This window comes from Mus caroli, unplaced genomic scaffold (genome assembly GCF_978045245.1).
Source record: "Mus caroli unplaced genomic scaffold, Mus_caroli_1 scaffold_9, whole genome shotgun sequence".
In the NCBI taxonomy this organism is placed as follows: domain Eukaryota; kingdom Metazoa; phylum Chordata; class Mammalia; order Rodentia; family Muridae; genus Mus; species Mus caroli.
Window position 1 is genome coordinate 58,990,905 of NW_028227264.1, and position 11,748 is coordinate 59,002,652.

The 11,748-nt window shown below is 55.3% G+C and overlaps 1 protein-coding gene across 3 annotated transcripts in view; it reads right to left on the reverse strand.

Annotated features, from left to right (window-relative positions):
• Unc5b (unc-5 netrin receptor B) overlaps positions 1-10,970 on the reverse strand; it is a 69,271-nt gene extending 58,301 nt beyond the window's left edge. For 2 of the 3 annotated variants that reach the window (XM_085842825.1, XM_021173793.3), the window contains exon 1: positions 10,459-10,969. In XM_085842825.1, the coding sequence (XP_085698951.1) occupies positions 10,459-10,537 (79 nt within the window). In that variant the 5' untranslated portion in view covers positions 10,538-10,969. Of the gene's footprint in view, positions 1-10,458 lie in introns of all 3 variants that reach the window. The other variant, XM_021173795.3, reaches the window with a different exon arrangement.
• Positions 10,971-11,748: the final 778 nt, after the last annotated feature.

Consider the following 11,748-nt stretch of genomic DNA (forward strand, 5'->3'; position numbering starts at 1 on the left):
AGTGGCCAGCAGAGGCTTATGTAACTTCCACCGGGCATAGCAGATGGTATGCCGGCTCACGTGCCAGCCAAGCCGGAGCTGACGCTAACCTGCCCTGACATGGCACCCGGTCTCCTCTGCTCGTGAGCACAGGGCACATGCCAGGGCATGGGAGCATGGAGAGGTATGGAAAGTGGCCCAAACATTCGTCATTCAGTACACACAGCCCAGCCAGGCCAGCGGGGAACCAGGGCCACACAGTCACCAGCAAGCAGGTTCCAGCCTTGTAAGAAGGGGATATGGTGTCTCTCTTGCTGCCTTGCTTTTTGGGCAGTGCAATCCCTGGGCCACAGCCTCTGGGGGTTCAGACAGCAGTTTCTAAATCAGGGACCTTTCTGCAAGTTGTGGAACTGTTTGCTTGCTTGGCTTTGCCCAACTCAGTTTTTGGTTTGTTTCTTTGTTTCTTTTCCTGGTGGGTTAAACAAGAGTCCAGTAGGGCCTGTTATCCCCCGGGGTCACACAGAGACTTGGCCTTTGAGCCAAAGCTTCCAAGCTCCTGGAAAGCCTTCTAATAATATAAGCTCCCTCATTGATAACCCCTGGGATCTATCTATGAATGACTTCATGGACCAACTACAGCCCTATCCAAGACGGCTCCAAGAACCCTCCCTAGAAAGGTCCCTTCCACCTTAGGTCTAGTGGTCTAGTATAGTCTGTCAGGCAGCATTTTCTAGGAAGAAAGGTGAGCAGGGAGTTAAGGGTAGCCTCCCTCCCTTCAATGAAGCTGTCTCTCCCACTACACCTTCCCAATCAACAACCCTCAGGCCGACCACTGGAAGACAAGAGAGACCCAGGCTCAGGGAACTGCACCTAGAGATGGAGCCAGGACTTGAACCTGTGTTTTCTGATTCCAGGGTGGACCCTGCTTATTTGATTGGAGGAAGGAGAGAAAGAGGCTGCCTAATGCTACCCAGCAGATCTGCTTTAAGACTGAGATTAGAACCAGGTTTCCAGTTTTTCTCCAGGGTTTTTTTCTGCTGTTCCTGTGTGTGTGTGTGTGTGTGTGTGTGTGTGTGTGTGTGTGTGTGTGTGTGTGTGTGTAAGGGGAGAGTGGGGGGACTTGAGGGGAGGGGAGAGGAGAGGGAGAAGAGGAGAGGAGGGAGTGAGGGAAGACCAGATCAAGTCAAATTGGCAAGCCAGGAAATACAGAAGCCAGATGAAATTTGCAGCAGGGGTCAACACGTCCAGCAGCCCTGGCTGTTTAAGCTGCCAGACAGGAGTTCAGATCAGCCTGTGACTCCTGGCAAGGGCCAGTGGGTACCCAGCTGTGAGACTGGTAGCTGAGCCAGGCATCTTGCAGCCTCAGCCAAGGGCCTGGGGATATTTATCTCCTAGGAATGCTCTTGAATATCAGTGAGGGATGCACCCTGGGCGGCTGTGAGCAGCCTGACCCTGCAGCCAAATCTCCTATGCTCCGGAGGCCCAGTTCTTGCCAAGAAGCTAGGTAGGGGCAGTTGCTGTGGAGGGCTGGGCCTGGACTCAGCCCCTGGCCCTGCGCCTCCCTGCATGCTGCTTAGTCTGCACCTGCTGCAGGCTGCAGAGCCAATGTCCATGCAAGGGCCACTTTGTGCAGCTCCAAACAGTGATCAGTGGGCTTGGGCATGCAAATCGGATACAGCTTTATTTTTGAGATACAGTCGTATGCAGCCCTTGGTGGCCTGGGACTGGTTATGTGCACCAAATTGGCCTTGAACTTAGGATACTCCTGCTTCTGCTTCCAGAGCCCTGGGGTTTACAGGTGTGTGTCACCATGTCTGACCAAACACAAAGGTTTTTACAGCCTACTATGTGTCTGCTCTGCTCTCCACTACCCACACAACAGGGACCAGGATGCCTAGATGCAAAACTTCATTAATTCCTTGTGGCTTTGTTAGACTTATGGAACAAAGTCTTTCTCACCCAAGGGCTCCAACCACCTAGCACTTAGCACTTACTGTGCCTGCTAGTACTTAGCACTTACTGTGCCTTTTGGTAAGTGCTTAGTGAGAAGAGACTCAGACAAGGCAGAGGGGAGGTGGTGAGCGGACAGCTGGGCATCTCTTACTCTCCGGTTACTCATCCAGGCTGACAGGCACCAGTCAGAGCTCCCTTCTGGCCAGTGGCACCTGCAGTTTCTGTCTCACTTTGCAACTACCTCACATCTGACACTAGCAGGCTCCCCTACCACTTCTGATCACACAGTGACCAATGTCACCACTAACAGCCCTGTTCCCATTGATATCTCCTGGTCATTTCAACCCGCCCTTGAGACAAGGCAAAGGGACACAGGTGTGACGGTACTGGTACTGCTCCCTGTGACCCCACCTCTGGTCACTGCTGGCTCGGCGTCTGCCCTTCTGGGTTACAAAATGACTTGCAGGGGACTTGGAACAACTTTCCTGGCATTTGTGATTCAACTTCTCATAAGCTCCCCGTCTCATCTCGCGCTAGGTGCTGAGGCCCCGGGGTTGGGGCAGCCAGGCGCCTGATAGCATTACCAGTCACTTTGCTTCAGCTCCATCTCTTGACGCCAGTAATGCCTCCGGGCGCCACACAGGGCCTCTGGGGGATTGCCTGACTAGTGGGTGATCAGAGCTGGAGATGCCTCTGAGCTACCAGGCAGCTGGGTGGCCACAGAAGCAGAAAAGTGGGCCTCTTTCCTGCCACCAGTCCCCCAGTTCTCCCACCGAGGGGGATGCTGCCACCGGGGGCTCTGTCCCTTGATCTCCCACAGAATCAGGAGAGCAAGGCCCATTCCCCTACCAGAGCTTGGCCCAAAGGTGTCATGGGGAAAAGCAAAGAGGGGAGGCAAAGGACTTCAGAGGACCACAACTGGGGTTAGCTTCTGACACATGGCTCACCAGGGAATTAAGTACACCAAGAGGCTAACAACATGGCCCAGGAACTGGACCAAATTAGATCCTTTAGGCTCCCAAGCCATGGGCTCTGTGCTCAATGCTGAGCAGAGACCTCAGGCTCCGGAGGTCTTCTGAGTCAGACATAAATCTGTAGAGCCTTCCTTGTGGGACTGTGAATGTCTTTCCCTCCATCCCCACATATGAACAGCTCCTCCAGGCATTCCCCTCCACTGCTGGGCTGGCATGGGGTACTCAAGAGCCACCCTTCTCTCCTCCAGGAAGCCTTTCCTGACCCCAGGTCGCCAACACACACTTCCTGCTGTTTCTAATCCTGTCGGTGTGACCTGAACCAAGTGCACAGCTGGGCTGGGGTTCCTGTGACCAGTGTGTGCTAGGAACCCTCACCTCTGCCCTGAAATCAGCTTCCCTTACTCCTAAAAGTGAAGAGAACAGAGCCAGAGTCAGGCCGTCTGTCTGTCCTATTAGAACCGCTATAGACCCCTTAAGCCTTAGCAGGTTTCTTCCTTCCTTCAGTCTCCGGAGTCCCCCCTAGTACCCGGGGCTCTCTGTCTTTGAGGCAAGAGATGCTTACGGAGCAGGGAGAGTGAACTTTAAGTCCTAGAAGGTAATTTATAGCCAGGCAAACAGAGAGAAAGAGACAGACACAGAGACAGACACAGAGACCCAGGGCCGCATAATGCACACATGGGCATCCCGGTCAATAAATCGACTTTCCAGACGGGCCTTTATAAACGCCAATGAAGTGAAGTGGTTCTGGGTCGTTGGTAGCTCTGCCTCCTGCTAACTGCTAGCTAGGAAACCCCACAGGTCTTAAAGATCTACCTTCTCCCTCTTCTAGACTCCAAACACAGACAGGAAAGGAGAGTAGTCAACCCTGACCTGGAGAGGGAAAGGAGATCGCCCAGAGTCATAAGGCAGAGGAATAAACAGTAAAACTCAGTCTCAAGTGCAAGGCCTGGGAGGGGCTGGGCCTCCAAGCCCTGAGGCTCCCTGACTCCTCTTCCCTTTCTGAGCTTGCCAACAGTGTGAGTGGCCACTACATGCTAGGGACCCCGCATAAGTCTTCCTTACTTCGGGTACACCAGCTCATATGACTTCAAAACAATTCTATGAGGACATTACAACCTGTATCTCACGGAAGAGGGAACCAGGGCATGGGCAGTTAATCGAGCCGGTAAATGACACGGGGTGGGGAAGGAGGGCGGGGGAGGGAGGGTAAGACTATGTTAGCCTTCTCAGAATCCCAACTGGCCATGTCAGGGACCCTATCTGGCAGCTAAGGCCCTAAGGACTGGCCCCTGCAGAGAAGGTATCAGAGGAGATATGTGAAAACGGGCTTAAGGGTGAGGACGGCAGCTAGGGAACTCTCCCCTAATGCCCCAACAGGATTCCACCCCAACTTGCTAGGCTCCACCCATTTCTAAGAGACCCAGAGAGGTAGCACCTGTCCTAGGTTCCACCCCTGTCCTAGGTTCTACTTTGAGCCAGAGGCACGGGGAGGGGACATCATCAAGGCTCCCTGGACCTGGAGGGGGGAGGGGGAGGGGAGGGGGAGGAGGCAGGGACTACTGGTGGTGAAGGCCCTGGTCATCACTGCCTCTAGGAAGGTTCAGGCTTTTAGGATTTTTCTGCTGTTGCCCACCTCTGTAGTCCTCCTGCAGCATCCAAGATGTTAGGAGCCATTTTGCACTTTTTGGAATGGACATCAGGGTTCCCTCTAGACAGGGTTAGGGCCTCTGTGACTGATCCAGGCCCAGCCTGTCTCTTCAGCTTTCCAGGAGTGTTATCTACCTCCCAAACAGGGTTCTTGCAGGCATGAGTCCCATACAGAAAAGGGGTTCTGCAAACTATGAAGTGCTATGCACAATGAGCTGGGGAGTGAGTCTCCTCAAACATGACATCTCATCTAAGAGTAGAAGGGAGATCCTCAGTGTGGGCACAGACGGGAAGGACAGGTAAAGTGCCACCCTACGCTCCCTCACTCCCTCAGTGGGGTGTGCTCAGGTGTGCCCGTGTGGGTCCCTATGTCCAAGCCCAGCCACACATCCCAAGAGGTAAGCTCTGCAAGTTCCTCCCCAGAAAACTTCAGAGACCTCCCTGAGAGAGATGGGCTGCAGGAGCCAGTGAGGTGGGAGGGTTAGTCTTCACGTCATACCCCCATACCCGCCTCGCCCCCCCCCCCAACCATGCTCTGGGTGAGCTGAGGCTGGGGGAGGGGCACAGGACACTCATCTCAGCTTCCTGGATCAACAGGCCTTGTTCCTGGGCTACTATGAGTAACCTTTCTTGGTCCTTCTAGGGCAAAAGTCTTCACCCTCAGCTTCCTGGTCCCAGCCTTCCTTGGGAATCTATTCCAGCCTTCCCTGGGAATCTATTCCAGCCTTCCCAACAACAGGTTCCGGCACTCAGGCCAGACCCTGTGCCCAGCAAGACAGCCGGAGGGCTTCTCTAGCCTTGCAGGGTAAATGGCAGGTCCCGTCCTGAAGAGGATTCCCCAACAAGGTACAATGGATGGAGCTTCCCAGGCCTTTCATGATTCATTACACACACCTAGGTATACCCAAACAAAACGCACCACGCCTATATGACATTGCACACCCCCACATGCTCAAACAGCCACACAGCCACACAGCCACACATATGCCACACCCTTCCATACAAAAGGTGGAAACCACAGCACACTCTGGTCCTCCTGCACACTTCACCTACACACACACACACACACACACACACACACACCACTCACATACCTAAGAGGGAAATAGCATCTCTCCCCCACCCCCTCCCCGAACACCATTCCACCTGCCACCCTCTCACAGCACTTCTCACAAACACTCCTCAACGCAAAATCTCACACCCACAGGTCCGCCTTGCTGGAGCCGGGAAAGTTGTGATGTGCTGGGAGCACCTTGGGGGTGCTGAGAAAGAGGGATGAGGGAAAGGAGCGGGGCGGAGTGCTCAGTGGTTAGTTAGGCGGCACCGCTGAGCTCGGAGGACTGGGCAGACCCACATCGATCTAGATTAGGTGGGGAGAAGGGAGCGAGGCGGGACACAAGGAACAGGAGAGCTTTGATGGAGGGTGGTTGGTACTTGGTGACACCAGGTGACTGAACTGAATCCAACCTCCAAGCTCCGGAGATGCTAATCAGGCGGCTTTGTAGAGAAGGGGAAAAACAGGAGCTCCTAGCTGCCCAGAGCTTTGGGAGGGGGAAACGACACAAAAGGAGGGAGGGGAGGGGGAGAGACAGCTGATTTATGCCTGCACTTCAAATGTTTTCCCTGCCATTAGCCTCGGGAAGCCTAGGAGCCAGAGGAAGGCGCGTGGGGGGTGGGGACCTGTGGCTTAGGGAGCTCAGTCTAGGCTTGTCTGCCCGCGGGCTGCAGCGGAGTTCCGTTCCGATCCACAGCCTCCAGATCCTGCGATCCACATTTGGCTTGTCAACCAGCTCCCTGGGAACAGCCGGCTTCGGACTGCCAGTCTTCTCCCAAAAGGCTTTAGGAGGGGCTCACTTGTTGCCCTAGCTCACCAAAATGGCCCAGGTACCGGGTAGTGGGAGCGAGAGCCCCCTCCCCCGGGCGCCGTGCCTGTACAGGTTCCAAAAGGGCAGGAGGTGGCGCTCCAGCCCAGATTTCAGGACCCGGCCAATCCGGAGGGGAGCAGGGTTCTCGGTGCCTTCGGACGCATGCTTTTTTTTTTCCCTGAATGATTCTCATTATGGTATTCTAAATTTCCTTTAAAAGGGGGTGGGGGGAAGCACAGCCCTCACTTGTTTGGGTTCATTCTGCCTTCACAGCTTTAATGACTCCATTTGTGGAAGCTGTTTAGGAAGCTGGTGGAGAGGCGGAGGAGAAGGATGCCAGCAGAGGAGCCAGCTCAGGCCTGGCAGCAGCCTCTCCCTTCCCCCTGGAGGCCATCTGCCTAAGCAGCAGTTTCTCTGGGCCAGTGGCCACCAACCTAACCTCAACTCACAGCCCAGTACCCAGTCCCTTGCCCCTTCTCTACAAACCTGAGCTTCTGTTTGCCCGCCCCCCTGCTACCTAAAACCCTACTCCGGATGGTACTGTGGCCCGCTAGTCCCCGGGTGGAGGTGGGGGGCTAATTAGTGGTCACTCAGGGTCACCAACCTTGCTGCCCAAGCACCTGGGATGGAAGGGATACACCTCACCCTGCTTGTCCCCCAAAGTCCAGGGCAGCCCATAGCCACCCTAGACATCGGGGTGACTCAGGGAAAGGATGTCGGAGAACCCAAACCTCATACTAGCCCCGAACTGACAAGAATGGGGTCATGGTGCCTTTTACCCAAGGATTCCATAAGCAAACCAGCAGGGACAGTTGGGTCCCCAGCTCTACAAATGAATGTGACCCTGTAAAAGGTGGCCATCTGACTAGGCAGGCCATGAGCCTAGCCCACCGGTGACCTATGTTTTGCTACAGCCAGTGAGTGTCTTTGGTGAGCATCTACCTGGTCTTGGGGGCTCCCATGCCCAACCCTTGCTCCGGCTGTGTTCTGTTGATCAGGACTCTTGCTCCCCAATCAACCCTCTCTCCTCATTCTTGCTACAAGTCCAGTGAAATCCGACTACCAAAAGGATTCTACCCAACTTAGGTGGCACCTCAACTCCATTCAGCATCCTGATCTCAGGGAGGCTGCCAGCCTTCAGATGATGACGGAGAGATGAAGGAGGCTGAAACATAGCTAAGGCAGGCCCTTGAGCCCTGAGTTCGAATCCTGTCTCTGTTGAGCTCTACTGTGTGACCTTGGGCAAGTCCAAACACTTTTCCCCAAAGTGCCAGCAGTTATAAACAGGGGAGTTGCTAGGTCCTGCGGAATTCCCCATTGTGTAAGGGGAGGGGGATGGACCAGAGCAGAGAGATTCCAGGAGAAATTCCTCCCATGCAGTTGTTCTTCCTCCGAGTTAATGAGAAAGCCCATTAAGACACTTGACTTTCCATTTGTTTAAGCGAGATGGGTGCTCACTTCAGTGCTGAGGGAGGGAGCAGAGGATTAAGGCACCAACCAGAGCCACACAAGCGGCACCAGCTCAGACACTAGGAAAACTCCCTCTTTAATTGCACCTTTAAAAGACTGATCAAGAGCTCTCAACTCTGGCTCAACCGTCCCAGCCAGAGGCCTTGGAAGGGCTGCAAGAGTGGGGTGGGGTAGAAGGAAGCTCCCACAGCCTCCCGGTGCCTTTGATGTAGCCTCTCCCGGCCAGTCACTTGCTGTTTGGTGTCTTCCTAAGGGTCTGCGGTTCTAGGGGTCTGGTTTTGATTTTTCCATCATCAAACGTGATGGTTTTTTTTTTTTTTAAATCTCAACGCTCTCAAGGAGTTGACTATCAGATTCTCAAGAGAAAGGAGGAGTGTACCTGTACTTTGAGCCTCCCCAGAAATCTCTCCTGCCTCAGCAGCAAACCTCAACACAGCCAGGTGGAAGGGTGCCGGAAGGACAGCCCCCCACCACCACCCCATAGTCGAAGCTGGCCTAGCTAACATAAAGGAGCCCAGCGTCCTAGTCAGAAATTGGTGTGAAGAAGACAAGATGTGGGGAAAGCCTGAGCTCTGGCCTCGCTTTTCCCCATCAATGAAATGGGAACAGGAGGGAGTCACTGGAAAAACCCAAAGAGCAATGCAGTGGAAAGATGCTTCGTGCCTGTGGCATTGGGGAAAGCAGGCCGTTTGGGCATGCTCTCCATCCAGAAGGTAGGTTCCTAAGGGAGGCATATTCTGGGCAAAGGAAGGCTGCAGGCAGACCCCAGCAGCTGGCCCTTCTCCAGACTAGTGGGCAGGAGGCCCCCCGCCGTGCTCTGTAATGAACACAATTCCAACACCGCTTCTGCTCACTGGTGAGAAATCAAAGCTGGGTATTAGAGACCATTTCTGACTGGGCACTGTTCATGCCCAAATCCATCAAAGCCCTGGGCCTGGGGTTTCTTCCGGGGTAGACGGGGGCTGAATGCTTTGTTAAGCAGAAAATGCAGGCCCTCTCCAGCATTCCTGGCCCAGCCCACCCACCTGGAGAAATCTGGGCCCAGCAGTCCTATTTTTCTCCAAATGGAGCCCCACCCCCAGTAACCGTGGTATCTATTCCTGATCCCACTACCCTGCTGATAAATATGGGGAAAAAATGTTTCCCACGATGCAACCTGGCCCACGTGCTATTTCCAAAGACTTCACTCTAGCCTCCAATCATCCCCAGACACTCTTTAAACAGAAACTAACAATCCTGGCCATCCCACACCCAAGTGCACCCTTTAAAACAAGGCTGGTCGGTTAGCGTGCCTCCTCCCCTTCTCCATCATTACCTTCCAACTTCAAAACACTGCTTTAAATACCTGAGTCTGCCCAAATCATAATTAACTCGGATCAAATGATTGAGTGTTGTAACTTTACAGCACAAAGCTTGGGGAGAAATAAAAAGTGGGGGGATGTGTTAAAAGCAAGCTCTGGCCGTGGGAATTGTTCGTTACAGAGGAGGGACCTTGAGCTCTTGAAGAAAGAGAGGTGGGGAGGCGGAGGGAGCGGATGCCATCATCACTGAGGGTGGTGGGGTGTGTTGTCAACTCAATACTTTCTGCTAGTTTCCTTTTCCCATTCTTAGCCTTTGCCCAGGGAGGTTTTTGTCTAGGGTGGCCCTCCAGCCCCCGCACCAGCTTTGGGAGTCGATTCACCCTAAGGGCAGTTCACCTGCTTGGGTACCAGAGAGGTTGGTGCGGGAGTGTCTACTTTTCCTCCCAAGGAAGACGCAGCCCACTTTGCAGCGCCCAGCCGAGCTACTATGGAGCCAGCAAGACACTTCCATCTTCGCGGTGAGAGAGGAGAATCGGGGACTTTATAAACTTAGGAGTCCGCCAAACCCTCTTAAGAGCATCTTTGCTGGGTCCAGGTGCAGTGCAGAGGCGAGCTCACCTGGACACTGAGAATACCAATAACCTATTGAAAATAGGCAAAGTCGACAGGAGATACATCACGCCCCTCCACTCTCTGCCAACACTCACCCCCAAACAATCCACCAACCACGAAACCTTTTCATACCCGCCCGCGCCGCACCTCCGGAGATCAGGGTGTACAGGAGTCGGCCCCTCCCCCTTCAGTAGCTAAAGCCTTCGGGCCTCGGCTCCCCAAAGGCCGAGGGGAAGAAGCGCTTCAGGGTTCCGCAGTATCCTGCTCTTTCTCCGCGACCCTCAGAATGCTGCGCGTGCAGCCCGCGGGAGCCTGTACTCAGACTTAAGTTGCAGGCGAACCGCAGAGAACACACACCTGGCCCTGGCAGTGACAGTTTTTCCGTGACAGTCAGGGGTCACTTGGAAGTGAATCAGACCCCATTCCACGGGAAGCAACTATCCCTTGGAGGCAGGAGCAGGGAGCGTCGAGCTTACGTGGCACCCCAGGTGGCCACGCGTCGCCCCCTCTCCCGGGCACCGAAGCTGCCTTTTAACTTGGACGCGTTCACGGCGTTCTCGGAGCGCAGTGACTCCGCCAAGAACCACCCGAACTTGCAGTTGGACGCTGAGACGCGCCAGGACCTCATCCCTGTGTTTCATTCCCTCTCACACCTACCTGCTAGGCTCGGTGTCGGATCCCAGCAGAGCAGCAGCACAAGCAGCAGCGCGCTCCGCACCCCGCTCCGGGCCCTCATGCTCCTGTCGCCCGGCCCGGGCGCCTCTCCCTCGGGGTTCTTTCCCGGTCCCCAGCCTCGCCGCCTTCGCCTTCGCCGCCGCCTCGCCGTTCTCGCAGGCGCCCGGCAGCGCCAGCCCGTGCCCTCCGTCGGCGCAGAGGCAACCGCGCAGCGCCGGGAGGCCGCCCGGCGACTAGGAGCGCTCCGGGAGTCGGACGCCGCTGGGGATCCCGGCTCTAGTGCGCCCTTTCCGCGCTCTCCCGCTGCCAACGCCGTCCGCGCCCTGCTCCGAAGTTGTGCGATCCCAGTGGAGTGCGCTCAGCGGCGCTCGCAGCGGCCGCGCCGCGAAGTCTGTCCGAGTGGGGTGTGTGCTTCCCTCTGCGCCCTGCCGCTCCCCGCGGCTCGGCGCCCTCGCCCGCCCCGCCGCCGGCCACAATGCCCAGCGCCGCCGCGCGCTCGCCCTAGAGTCAGCGGGCCGGGGCGGGGCCTCACGCGATAGGAGGCGGGGCCTGGAGAACGGGGGCGGAGCCACGGGGCCCAGCGAGGGGGGGTACCTTACCGCTGTGTAGGCGCGGCCGAGTTGGGGCCTTATCAGAGGGGATCCTTGAAGAACGCAGGATCCAAAGCACCGGAAAACCGGTCCGCTGAAAGCGGCGGAGTCTACCGGATTTTCTTTCCAAAAATAAAGGAAATAAACATTCGTACACTTCTTAGCTTGGGTGTGAATCAGCTTTCGCTTTTGATTCGGTCTCGAAAGGGGATGGGGGTGTTTAAGAAAAAATGTCAAACACTCAAGTCCTGGTGGAGCGGGGGATGTAGTTGGGGAGTTCCAGCTGTGGATATTTGAGCATGAGTTAGGATCGTGATTGGTTCTGTTTTTCTCCTCGACCCAGGACAGAACTCTTTACGTGGGATCCGGAAGGATGGCTCATCCTAGGATATGGTGAACCAGTCCAATTGAATAAAAGGCCGTGTGTGGGGAGGGAACCTGCTGCTGTGTTTTGCTCCGTGCACAAACTTGGTTCTGCTCCTTAAGCGCGTGACCTTGAAGGAGCTGCTTAGCTGTCTCCATCACTGTCACCTGTGAAATGGGGAAGAATGATGCTAGCTGTCTCATAAGGGATTGAGGAGCAGAATGTGGGAAATAGGTAGAAAGTGGGGGCACAAATGGTGGCATCCCTTCCCAAGGTTCTTGAAGGAAGTCTTTGTCACCCAAAGGTGGGCCCATAAGC